The sequence below is a fragment of the Panthera tigris genome, chromosome C1, assembly GCF_018350195.1.
Source record: "Panthera tigris isolate Pti1 chromosome C1, P.tigris_Pti1_mat1.1, whole genome shotgun sequence".
NCBI classification, from domain to species: domain Eukaryota; kingdom Metazoa; phylum Chordata; class Mammalia; order Carnivora; family Felidae; genus Panthera; species Panthera tigris.
Window position 1 is genome coordinate 21,812,152 of NC_056667.1, and position 12,319 is coordinate 21,824,470.

General features: G+C 45.3%; 1 protein-coding gene across 1 annotated transcript in view; it reads right to left on the minus strand.

Annotated features, from left to right (window-relative positions):
* Positions 1-1,212: 1,212 nt before the first annotated feature.
* The window catches only part of SRSF4 (serine and arginine rich splicing factor 4), a 28,614-nt gene continuing 17,507 nt past the window's right edge, over positions 1,213-12,319 (minus strand). Inside the window, exons 2-6 of the mRNA XM_042996043.1 lie at positions 11,331-11,473; positions 10,313-10,425; positions 6,240-6,454; positions 2,959-3,048; positions 1,213-2,717 (exon numbers count right to left, since the gene is read on the minus strand). Coding sequence (XP_042851977.1) covers positions 1,880-2,717; positions 2,959-3,048; positions 6,240-6,454; positions 10,313-10,425; positions 11,331-11,473 — 1,399 coding nt within the window. The 3' untranslated portion in view covers positions 1,213-1,879. The remainder of the gene's footprint in view (positions 2,718-2,958; positions 3,049-6,239; positions 6,455-10,312; positions 10,426-11,330; positions 11,474-12,319) is intronic.

Here is a 12,319-nt window from a genome sequence, read left to right on the forward strand (position 1 = left end):
TCACCTGCAATTACGTTGACCCTTAATGCAGGGATTGGGGCAGTGTCCCCTTTACAGTAAAAAATCTGCATATAACTTGACTCTCCCCTAACTAATAGTCTACTGTTGACGGGAAGTCAGTGAACCCATATCTTGCATATGTGTTATATACTGAATTCACACAGTAAAGCAAGCCACAGAAATGTTAAGAAAATCACAAGGAAAACACAGAGTACTGTATCAAAACCCAGGTATGCGTGGGCCTGCACAGTTCTCAGCCATGCTGCTCAAGGGTCAACTGTATTGCCTCTCGGATTGCTGGTGTCCATGCATTTGGGCTCCCAGAATGCACGTCAGACCAACCTTGCGGCGCCTAGCTGTACAACCCTTACCCTCCTGTTTAAATATTTCCTTTGTTCCCAATGTTTATAGGACAAAGGCCAAATTCCTCCTCCTGGTATCGAAAGCACCGTGACCCAATCCATCTGCCAAACTTGCTTCTTATTCCCGATCATCACACCCCACGTTCCCTGGGCACCTTGCCCTGTGCTTTCCCAACTCCGTGGCTTGGTGCACAGATGTTTTGTTTTTTGTTTTTTGTTTTTTTTTACAGGAATGCCTTCCACCCCCGCCTCTCTAGAGGTTCAGCCTAAGTGCTCGCTCAAGAGCTCTCTGAACCGAGATGAAGTTACAACTCCCTCCTCCGAGTGCCCGCTTTGCTCGGATGCCTCTGTAGTCCTTTAGGGGCCGAGACCAGACTGGAAAGCACCGTGCCTCTGGTCCTTTCTTCAGAGCCAGGCCAGACAAGTAATGCAGAGAACGAGGGGAACAAAGGTAATCCAGTATCGTTTTTCTTCCTGGCTTTTGGTCAGTCCAAATCCTAAGGCGATGAGGTATCGCTTCACATTCACGGTGAGAAGTGCAACGAACAGTCTAGAGGAGAGCGCTGTTTGTGAAGAAACCATCTGGTGATGCTCTGAGTTCCCTACCTGACCCGTCTCTCATCAGCCTGGCCATAAATTAAGCTTCTTGAGAGGAAGGACTGTAAATTCCTAAGAAATCTGCCTTTATTCTGTTGGGTGAGAAAAATCCTTTTAGGAACAAAGGGCGGCTCCCTACCCACACATGGGTGACCTCCAGGAACAAAACAGCCATGACACGAACTTTTTATGCTGAGAAAAGAAATTAGCAAGGTAACTCAGGAAATGCAACTCGGATTCAAACACCATGAAATCTTGTCAAGCAAAAATAGTCTTTATTCAAATTTAATGGAAACAGGGGTCACTATACTTTGCAAGACGGGGAAAAATAAAATTAAAAAAAATTCTTTTCTTTTCTTTTTTAATATAAAACAATATAATCACAATACCAGAATATGGAACTCTACAGTTTATTTCCTATGGGTTACTGCAGGTATCAATTTTCCTCGACTGTGCTATTCACAACTTTGTTAAGTCCAAAAGTATGAAACCAAAGTGGTAGGAAACTTAAGACTTAGCACTTTCACTAAATGGCAAACATCAAAGGGCATCAATTCGAGGGCAAAAATGGCCGAACTCACCGTACCTACCTATGTCACCGTTCCAGCCTGAAAGCCATCCAGGTACTGAGCTCCCTGTGGGAAAGGCCAGGCCTGAGAGCCGAGGCGTTTTGGATATTCTACTGTGGGCCAGGAGTAAAGGGGGTTTTCAAAGAGAAGATTGTTTTCAGTCGAGCAGGAAGGCCTGGCGCCAGGAGGCTTTACGGAGAGGAAGCACTTAGATTTAACAATTGTAGACACACCATTAGGGGAGTTAAAAATGTACAGCAGTGACGTATGTTCTACTTCGATCACTTGTGCTACGGCTACCAAACATGTACAAAAGACTTCTCGGGGAGTTCCAGCTGTGGTCGTAGCCAGTTAGGACCGCGAGTGGGACCTGGATCTAGACCGAGAGGGCGATCTGGACGCAGACCTGGATCTGGACTTGGACCGAGACCGGGTTTTTGAAGCGGACTTTGATCTGGAGCGTGATTCTGACGGAGGGTTCGGTTTGGACTTGGAATTGGACCTCGACCGGGACCGGGTCTCCTGATGGGCGCCGGCATCCGCACTCTCCCCTCGGCCCTCCCTCGGGCCGGACTCGGCCTTCGCGTGCTCGCGCTCCTTGGAGGCGGAGCGGGAGCGCGACCTGGACTGGGAGCGCTCGGCGTCCTCCTTCTTCTTCTTCTTGCCGCTGCCCGACTTGCTGTCTCGCTTGCCGCCCCGCTTTCTGCTCCTCTCGCTCTTGCTGTGGCTGCGGCTCCGGCTGCGGCTCTCCTCCCTGCTCCTCTTCCTCCCCTTCCTCTTGTCCTTGCTTTTGCTGCGGCTGCGGCTGCGGCTGCCTCCTTTGCTGCGGCTGCGGCTGCGGCTGCGGCTGCGGCTCTTGTGCAGGCCCTTCTCCTGGCTCCGGCTCTTCTCCTTGCTTCTGCTTCTGCTCACGCTCGCCCGCTTCTCCTCCGCTCGCCTCTCCTGACTCCTGCTTCGACTTTTACTCTTGCTTTTGTGCCGACTGGGACTCCGGCTCTTGGACTTGCCGGCGTTGTCGCTGTTCTGGATCTTCTCTTCGGCCTGGTCTTTACTCTTGCTGCGGCGCTTGTCCGCGCTGCGGCTGCGGCTGCGGCTCTTGTCCTTGCTGGGGCTCCGGCTTTTCTCCTTCTTGCTGCGGCTGCGGCTCTGGCTGCGGCTGCGGCTCTTGCTCCGGGAACGGGAGCCCGACCTGAGGAGACACGGGGATCGGGGTCACGGGCGACCTCATGCCTCACGCCGCTTGTGACGACAGGAGACTAACGCGAAGCGTACGGCTTGCGGTGGCCAAGGACCGCTTTCTGAACCCCGATTCCCATCCTGAGCTGGAAAACCCGGGCTGAGGGAAGACTGGTAACGTGGTTAAAACCCAAGTGGGGAGCGGGACGGGCGTGCCCCGCGGACCTCCTCTGCTCACGCCAAGGAAGACCCACCTGGACCGAGATCTGCTCTTCGAATGACTGCTTTTGCTGCTGCCGCTTCGGCTTCTGCTCTTACGAGAATGTCTGCTCCGGGAACGAGACCTAGCAGGAGAGAATATGACGGAAGGCTAGCTGAACACCGAGACCTTTTCCGATTGAAAAATACGTACGGCACTGGCTGTGTCCAGGCTCGGTGTTGGAAAAGAACCCTCTCCGGAGTTCTCGGCTCACAGATCTGGTACCTGCACGGCTCACCTGAACCTCAGAACCTCTGATTCAGACCCCACGTCTCCCCCAGACCCGCTCTTTCTGCTGGGTTCCTTCCTTATTTCCACGGGTGCCACGGTTCTTTAGCCAGTTCCTTGTACCACGAACCGTAGCCACACCGGCCTCTTCTCTCCCCCCTCATCCACACATAGTCCTGATTCTGCCTCTTTGCCTCCAGTCTACCCACCTCTGCTGCTGCCCCCCCACCAAGCCACTACCGTCTTTCTTGGTCCCTCAACAGCCTCCTCATTAGCCTTCCTGCAAACACTTTTGCCCTTTGGCTATCAATTCACTCACTGGGACCAGAGAGCGTTTTAAAAAACACACTCCAAGCTTTAAAAAAAATCGTTAATAAGCCAAGACTGTGAACTCTGCTTATTTTCTACCACAGTAAGCAGGGCTCCTCAGGGGAATCGACTATTCCAAGTGTAGGGCAGAGAATGCACGAGATGGGCCTAGAACATCTCATCATGGCAGAAAGAGGAAATGTTCAAAGACCGCTGGGCTCCACCATCTGTGAAAGGACTTTTGCCAAAAACACTGAACCTGTTCCCCAGTCACACCTCTCAAGACATAACTTCCAGTTTACTGGGAAGTGGGGATAAAGTACAACAATATCACGAGGAAACAGATGAATGCAAACGTAAAAACAACGAAAAGTCAGTGTCAGGATGGGGGGGGGGGAGGGGCCTGCTTCAGACTGAAGAGACCTAACAAGCTCTTGCAATACAGGACTGGACTGGGTCCCGGTCAGCAGAGAAATGCAGGTATAAAGACACCCATGCAACCACTGGAGAAATCTGAAAATGGCCTGGATAGAAGATGACTTTACGGAATCACTGTTAAGGTTCTCAGGTAAGAGAATATAAACGTGGTCATCCTCGCTTTGGGAGACACACGCTGAAGTATTTAGGGGCGAAGCGTCCTGTCTTCAACTTCCCTTAAAATGCAAACGTACGGGGTGTGTGCATAAATATATACACAGAGAAAGAGACAGAAGAACACGAACTACTAACGACTGTTGAAGCCAGGAGGAGAGTATGCGGGTGTTCGTGAACTATTCTTTCAACTTTTATGTTTGAAAATGACTGCAATAAACAATTTGAGAAAATATTTAGGAAAGCACATCCACATGAAAACCAAACAAAACCAAGACAACCGAAGACACAGAAGCCAACCTGAAGGGCTCCCAAGGGTCAAAAATTTGAGCATAAAACATTAGGACTGCAGTAAATGAAATGTTATTAAATATATACATTATCATCCAAGAATTCATTCAAAATGATATTAAATCACCGACCGCATCATTACCTTGGGGAATCCTAGAGCACCTTTAAAATTCTAAAAGGTGGTAAATAAAGGTGTCAAACTTTTATTTTGCATTTCCTATAAAAATTATACCTGAGAGTAACAAAGAGTGGAAATCATCCATGATAGAATTACAGCCTTTAAATGCAGAAAGAATAAGGAAACTGGAAAGTTATCCCTTGGCAATGACAACTGATGGCTCTAGGGAATGATGGATCAGTAGATGCTAAAACTATCAGGTGGACTGTTGACGTGGAACTTTAAAACAGATGGCTCAGGCTCACGACTTTGGACGCAATGATGCATGCTATCCCTCGTCATTTGAAGTGGGACATCCATGCACCGTACAAGTGATGCAACAAGAAGCATAAGGTACTACTTACAAAGTACATCTGCTAATAAAATACTGACTTTCCTCTAAAAGCCTCGAGGCCTAACTATGAGTTCATAGGAAACATGGGAAATAGGATGAATATGGTAAATATCACCACAAGGACGCAAAGAGAAATCTCAGCTATGAGAACATATCCAAACAGGCCAACTGTTTCTTCAGCTAAATGCACGGAGAATAAAAACAGGACCAAGGAGGACATACCTGTGATTAAGAGAATTAAGAGACACGCCATCTAATGGCAGCATGCAGATCCAGTTGGGATCCTAATATGAACTAACCAACTGCCAAAATACATATCTGAGACAACTGGGAAAATGTGGATACATATTTGCTGGCTGTGATATGGCCCCATGATTTTAGATTTTAGTTAGACGTACATAGTGAAATAATTGCATTATAGGTGAAATGACAGGATGCCCAGACTTGTCCACAATGAGGCAGGGAGAGGAGTAGTGAAACAAGACTGGAAAAATAAAAAGTAACACAGCTGGATGGGTGACAGGAATAAGGGAATTCAGGGCTCCTTAAGCTATTTTCTCTAATGCTTTATGTATTTGAAATTTTCCGTAAGAAAAAATTAAAAAACAGAACCAAACCTGGAAAGCTTCGAAGTCTCTGGTGACTTCCTACTGCTCTTAAATCCTTACCCTGGTCCGTGGCTCGGCAGGATCTGGCCCTTTTCTGCCTCATCTCCGGTCGCTCTGCTCTTGCTGCCCTCCGCTAGAAGGGCCCTCACCCCTTTCTCTGCCCGCCCCTCCAGCTTCTCCTCTAGGGCCCAGCGTTTATGCCGTGCCCGCCCTTAGAGAAGCCTCTGCCAGTTCTCCAAACTCGTGCCGTGTACGTTTCCTTTTGACGCACACTTATCACGCTGGTCATTATTGGCTCAATGCCCGTTTCCTCCGCTAGGCTGAGCTTCAGGAGGGCACGGACCACGTCTGTTTTATTCACAAGTGCCTGGCCTAGTGCCGAGCGGCTGCTGAATAAAAAGTCTCCACTCGTGAGTAGCTGGAGTTCCCGAGAAAGTAACAAAGAACCCTTGGCCACGTTTGCTCCCAATACGGGTATGAAGCGGGGCACCCAAGAAGAAATGCGAAAACAGGTCACGGACACCTGCCTCAGGAAAAGCACTTCGATCTCTACCCAGGATGTAAGAGTTCAAGAGCCTCACAGATAAATGCTTGGTGTGAAGTGGCGTCACTGAACCAGACAGAACCATGTTCCTGAGGAGGACAGGAGACGGGAAAGGGACTGTCCGTCTGTGTGCTCACGAATGAATGAACAGCAAAAGCTCCGACGCACACACATCAATGATCAACCACGGTACCTGGAGTGACTCCGGCTCCTGGAATAGGACCTGCGGCGTCTGGAACCGGGCTTGTCTTCGACTAATCTGATTTTTCTGCCATTGACTTCAGTTCCATCTAACTTTTCCAAAGCTCTTTTCATGTCGGAGTAAGACACAAATTCAATCACCCCTTCATTTTTACGGCCCTTGTGAGCATCTGCATAGGTCACTTCTCCCGCCTGACGCATATAATCCTAAAGAAACAAAACACCCCAAACAGGGTCATGATACATTTTGTGAAGATATCTAATGCGATTATAATTAAAGTTTTTCCCTTTCCTTTGGGAAGAAAAGCTCGTTTTCTTTTTGAATGAAGTTTACTCTTAAAAAAAACAAAAGTTTACTCTTAAAATATTTCCACCTACATACCAACCCATTTACTAAGGTTCTTTTCTTTCTCAAAAGAGAACGAGCGAGCGTGTGCACACGCAAGCAAGTGGGGGGGGGGGCAGAGGGAGAGAGAGAATTTTAAGCAGGAGGGGAGCTCGATCCCACAACCCTGGGATCATGACCAGAGCCCAAATCAAGAATTGGGACGCTCAATTGACTGAGCCACCCAGGCGCCCCTAACTAAGGTTCGTTCTTTTTCTTTCTTGCTTTTTCTTTCTCTTTCCCTATTTTTATTTTAGACAGTGAGAAAGAGCACGAGCCGGGGTGGGGGGGGGGGGTGGGAGGCGGGGAGGAGGGAGAGAGAGAGAGACAGACAGACTGAAGCAGGCTCCACACTCAGTGCAGAGTCTGACGCGGGGCTCAATCCCATGACCCTGGGATCGCGACCAAATTAAGAGTCGGACGCTCAGGTGACTAAACCACCCAGGTGCCCCTGAGGTTCTTTAAAGTATCAGGTGAGAGGCAGACACAATAAATATTTAACGGTTTCTTTCGTGATGTGTGAATATGAAAGTGTTTAACTATAATTTTCTGAATTTTATACTGGCAAGCTTTTTGTTTATAGCACCTTTGGAGGCTCATGTCACCACATGAGTAAATGTGAAAGTTAGGTCTTTTACATTTCATTGTAAATCCTTGTTTGAAAACGTACAAATGCTGAAAAATATCCAGGCTAACATATAAATACAATCCATAAAGGGATTACGAGATTAGCATCTCAGTTTTATTTAAAATTGCTGGTAGGGGTGCTTGGCTGGCTCAGTAGGAAGAGCATGTGACTCCTGATCTCAGGGTGGGGAGTTCAAGCCCCACGCTGGGTGTAGAGATCTCTTAAATAAAACTTAAAAAAAATAAAAAAAAAAATGAAATTGCTATATACTATCTCTTCAAAACAAAGGCAACAAAATAGTTCTGTCAAGCTCGGGCTTCAAAGGTTCAATGATCAATGACTACTCATGTTCCTTCACTACAAGCCTCTTTCCTCATTCTTTTTGAGGACTTAACCTAATCCAGTGGGAGAATACGACATGCTAGATAAACACTAAAGGGAAGTATAAACAAGATGAGATCGGATTAGTGTTTGAAAAGACTAGGAGATTTAGAGAAATTTAACACTTAAGGATTTTTGGCTAATTTTCCTCTATTTCTTGGCATGTAGTATACACATAACATTTGTGGACTGCAGACATATCCCGCAGAAATTTATTTTTGTTATTGCTTTCCTCTCTGTATTTTACAAACACTGAACACATGCCATCAGGTACCTTCTTTGCTCACTGCATAAACCAGTTACGTGTCTTAACCTATGTATATAACTAGGGTGGCTCGTTACTATTTGAGGATTTCCCAATCGTTGGGACCTTTAGGTTATATATAATCACTTGCTATTATTCATAGCCCAGGAATGACTTTATAGAAAATTTCTTCAACTGAATTATTTGCAGGAATGGGGGCTCTGGGTAGAAAACAGGGATTCCATATAATATCATCCAAATTTGGACACATTTGAGACTGAGTGAGGACGCTACTAAGTTATACCAAGGCTGGGACTGTCTTGAACAGGTCAAGACCTAGGAGAACTCTAGTAAAAGGGCGTTTTACTAGTAGTTTAAAAAACTACTTTTGTTTTATACCGCCATACTTCCAGATTACTAATAATAACAGCTAACTGTTAAACGTCTATTGTATGGACAGGGATGATTTAACTAAAGCCCTAACTATAACCACATGAAGAAGATACAATTATTCCCCCCATTTTGCAGAACAGAGAAGTAGAAGAATATACAGACTAAGTAAACTGTTTGCCATCATTCAGGCAGTAAGTGAATGAGCTGAGGCCTGAACACAAGCAGCCAGACTTGAGAACCCGAATTAACACTACCTGCCCCAACCGATGGGTGAAACTACCACATCTCCAGGTCCCTGGAGGTAGACTACTAGAGGAATTTCATCTCAACACCGTCACCACAGGGTGTTATGAACTTACACATTTAAGAGACAACAGCCCTTCAATTTATTTTTGCATTTTCTTGATTAACTGCTAGCACTTACTGCGCCAGGAACTATTCTTGGACTTTTTATGCTGAGTGGCATTCAATTCTCACAATAACTTTCGAGTTAAAAATGAGTATTAATCTCATTTTTATAGTTGAAAACCATGAGGCACAAGAGGAAAGTAACTTGCTGAACTAAAATAACGGACAAGCGGCAGAGCTGGGATGCACCCCAGACAGGTGGGCTCCAGAACCCTGTTCTTCAGTCTGCTTTGACTTACAAGGAAGTCTGCTCCAGTGCTCTCCGTATAAAATCAACTGAAGACACTGGCTAGGCTCCATCTTAACCAAAAGTCTGAAAGCCTTTCCGGTTTCTACCCAAACACTCAACCTTCACTCTCAGAACACTGGGGGGTGCTCCTCCTGTGAGCACAGTCCTGCTGGGAGACACTCAGTGAGGGCCTCGTCCACAACCAGCACCATGCACTAGAAGAAACACCGGCTCAGGTACTGGTCCAGGCTCTTCTGCTAAGACCAAATGTGTGAATTAACCTTTTCTGGATCTCATCCTTTCTTATCTAAAGACTGTTGGGAACAAATTAAAAAAAGAGGGGTGGGGGGAGGATATAAAACTGCTTTGATGAGGGGCACCTGGGTGGCTCAGTTAGTTTCAGCTCAGGTCACGGTCTCACGGTCCGCTGAGTTCGAGCCCCACATCAGGTTCTGTGCTGACAGTGTGCAGCCTGCTTGGGATTCTCTCAATCTCTCTCAAAAAATAAAGTCAAAAAAATTTTTTTAATTGCTCTGATGAGCTAAAACTGTGAATGTAAGATTCCTAACTACATTTTGCTGACCCTAAATATACTCACTGATTTCACTAGACAGGACTTGTTTAATGATGGGACTAAAAGTGAGAAGCAAGAGACAGAAGTGTGAATGAGTATCTTTCACGTCTGTCCTTCTAAAACTATCCAGGTTAAGATACTAATTTCTTCCCTATTGAGCTTAAAAGCACTGTTCTCAAAAAACAAGCTGGGATCAGTATGCTGGATCAACACAGCACTGGACCTTAATCTTTAAGACTCTTTCAGGACGAATATTCCATGAAAAATTAAAAACACTTAGGAGAGAACACAAAATTTGACAGTCGTTCTCACCAATGAAGAGCTACACTGGAAGCTGACACAAAGCTGCATGATCGCAGCTAATGTTACAGGAAACGCTTGCGACTTTTTCTTCTGCTGAGGAACTACAACGGCGTCGGTCTACAACAAGCTCTGTACAGTGGACAACAATCTCCAACACAGGTTGTCTTTACAGCCATGGTCCCCTAACATACAGTAGTGAGATTCTGATGTCTTTTGTACTACTACAGAACTTGTAAAAAATATTTTTATTTTTACGTTTTTAGAAGATTTTATTTTTAATAAGCAATCTCTGTACCCAACATGGGGCCTGAACCTAGAACCCCGAGATCAAGAGTCGTGCGGCTCCACCGACTGAGCCGGCCAGGTGCCTGGGACCCTTTCAAGAATTCCCAAATGCTCCGGGAAAACTTTCAAACATGTAATCCCGTTACATTCTGTTTGCCTAGGCCTGCATACAAACACCTCTTTCCCAACCACAACTCCGCCCAGCCTTATCCCAGAAGGTTAATGAGGCCCAAACCTTTAGGTCTTGCCAGCTGCACCGACTTGACAAATTCTCCACGATAAGTCTGTACTCTGTGCGGGTAGGAGGGCCGTACTTATCTCGGCCACTTCTTCTGTAACCATATCCACCTTTGGAAGGTTCAAATAGATAACATGACTTCAGTGGAGGAAAAGGAAAAAGTGACCCAGCACATATTCCCCTGAAGTGTACCATTTACCCCCACCCCACAACACAGCACATATATTTTAGTTCTATCCCCACCCCTTAATTCTAAACTAGATTTTTTTTAAAAAAGCAATCAACTAAACATGAAATTTAATTTAATTTACAAAGTGGTAAGTATATATATTCATTAATATTATATTTAAAATTAACATGCATAAATTAAAACTATTAACAATTTAACAATTTAGAAATAAGTAACCAAATTACTAAATCAGTTACTGGTGTTACTCACAGTGATTAAAGTTTTTGTGAATATTTTATACGAAAAAAAGATTTTCAGGCACCTATTTCAGTTTAATCTCATCTGTGTCTAACCCTTGGGATCCTCACCACCCAGGTCTAATGGGGAAAGGTTGCGGTCGTCACATGGCTTCCTGTTTTGGTCAGCCAAGGGCCACAATGGTTCAAAGAGCCACGCATGGAAAGGTAACCCAAGGTCAGCAAATGGAACAGGCAGTCATCTTAGCCTCAAAGGATTCTTTTAATTAAAACATTGAGGTCTTTGTTAAATCTATGTTAAACAATTGCATTACAGAGAAAAAAAACAACAACACAAACACACATCATTAAACATATTTTAAAAAGTATTAAAACAAGAACTTTATGTCATTAATTAAATTAAAATTAAACAGTATCAAAGATGTTTATTTGCAATTTTACATTTAAAAAGATACATAATTTATAAAACAAATGGCTTAAATATCAATACATTTCAGTGTAACATTAATTAATCAATTACTTTAAAAAATTCACATTGAACAACAAAGGCATGTATGTCATCGATACAAATGCCCTTTTAAATGCTTACTGCGTCCAGAACCGTAACTGCCGTCTCGACGTGGGCCGCGGGCATGCTCAACAATTACTCGCTCACCACAAAGGTCTTTGCCGTTTAGTTCATAAACAGCATCATCTGCATCACGCAGATCATCAAACTCCACAAACCCATATCTAGAAGAGAGCAAACGAAGTCCCGGTTGGCACCGCTCTGACGCCCAGCTTCGCTACCGTTAAAGAGAAAGCAACGAGGGTCATGCTTAGCAAAGGTTAGGTGGGTTCTGCAAACTAAGGATCGGCTTTCTGTTCCCTGCGGCTGAAACCGCTTTGCTTTGTGCCAACAGGCCCCGCCAGAGGATGGGGAGGCTGCTCAAGGTAGACTCCTGTCTTTCTAGTAGGAGGCGGGCTAAAACACACAGACACCACTTCTTTCGTTCCCCAAGCAGTTCTGGTGACAACTGCACAGACCCCCACAGGGGACGCCTGGTATCAGGTATCAAGATACGGAACCCTACAACGCTGAGTGTCGGCTCTTTCAAGTCACATAAAAACTCCTCTTTGGTAGCTTTCGCCCCCAAGTGAGAGCTTGGAGAACAGCTAGACCCGCGTGCAGGCGCTGTGCCCTAGCCGTCAGGTCGTGCTTGGAATAAGGTTCCGAGTAAACAATCCACAGCACCTCAAATCTCAGTGAAAGAAAAAAGTTTTCAAGTTCCTGTTCTTCTACCTAAACAAATGAGTCACAAGTGAATTAACTTGTTCCAGAAATTATCAGTGAAAATCCACTCACTTCCTCATGATTTGCAAATTCATTTCCATGAGGTTTTAGGTAGGCTGGAATTCTCTAAAATCTATGTATGACTACAAACTTCTTTACATAGTACTGCTAGGAATGTTCCGACAAAGAGGTTTGGTAGTTTAACACATTTCCCGAAGAAGACACCCTCCCCCCCTGAATCCTACTAACGCCTGGTCAAGAACACAACTTACAATACTCAACAGCAAATGTGTCACATATTTCTA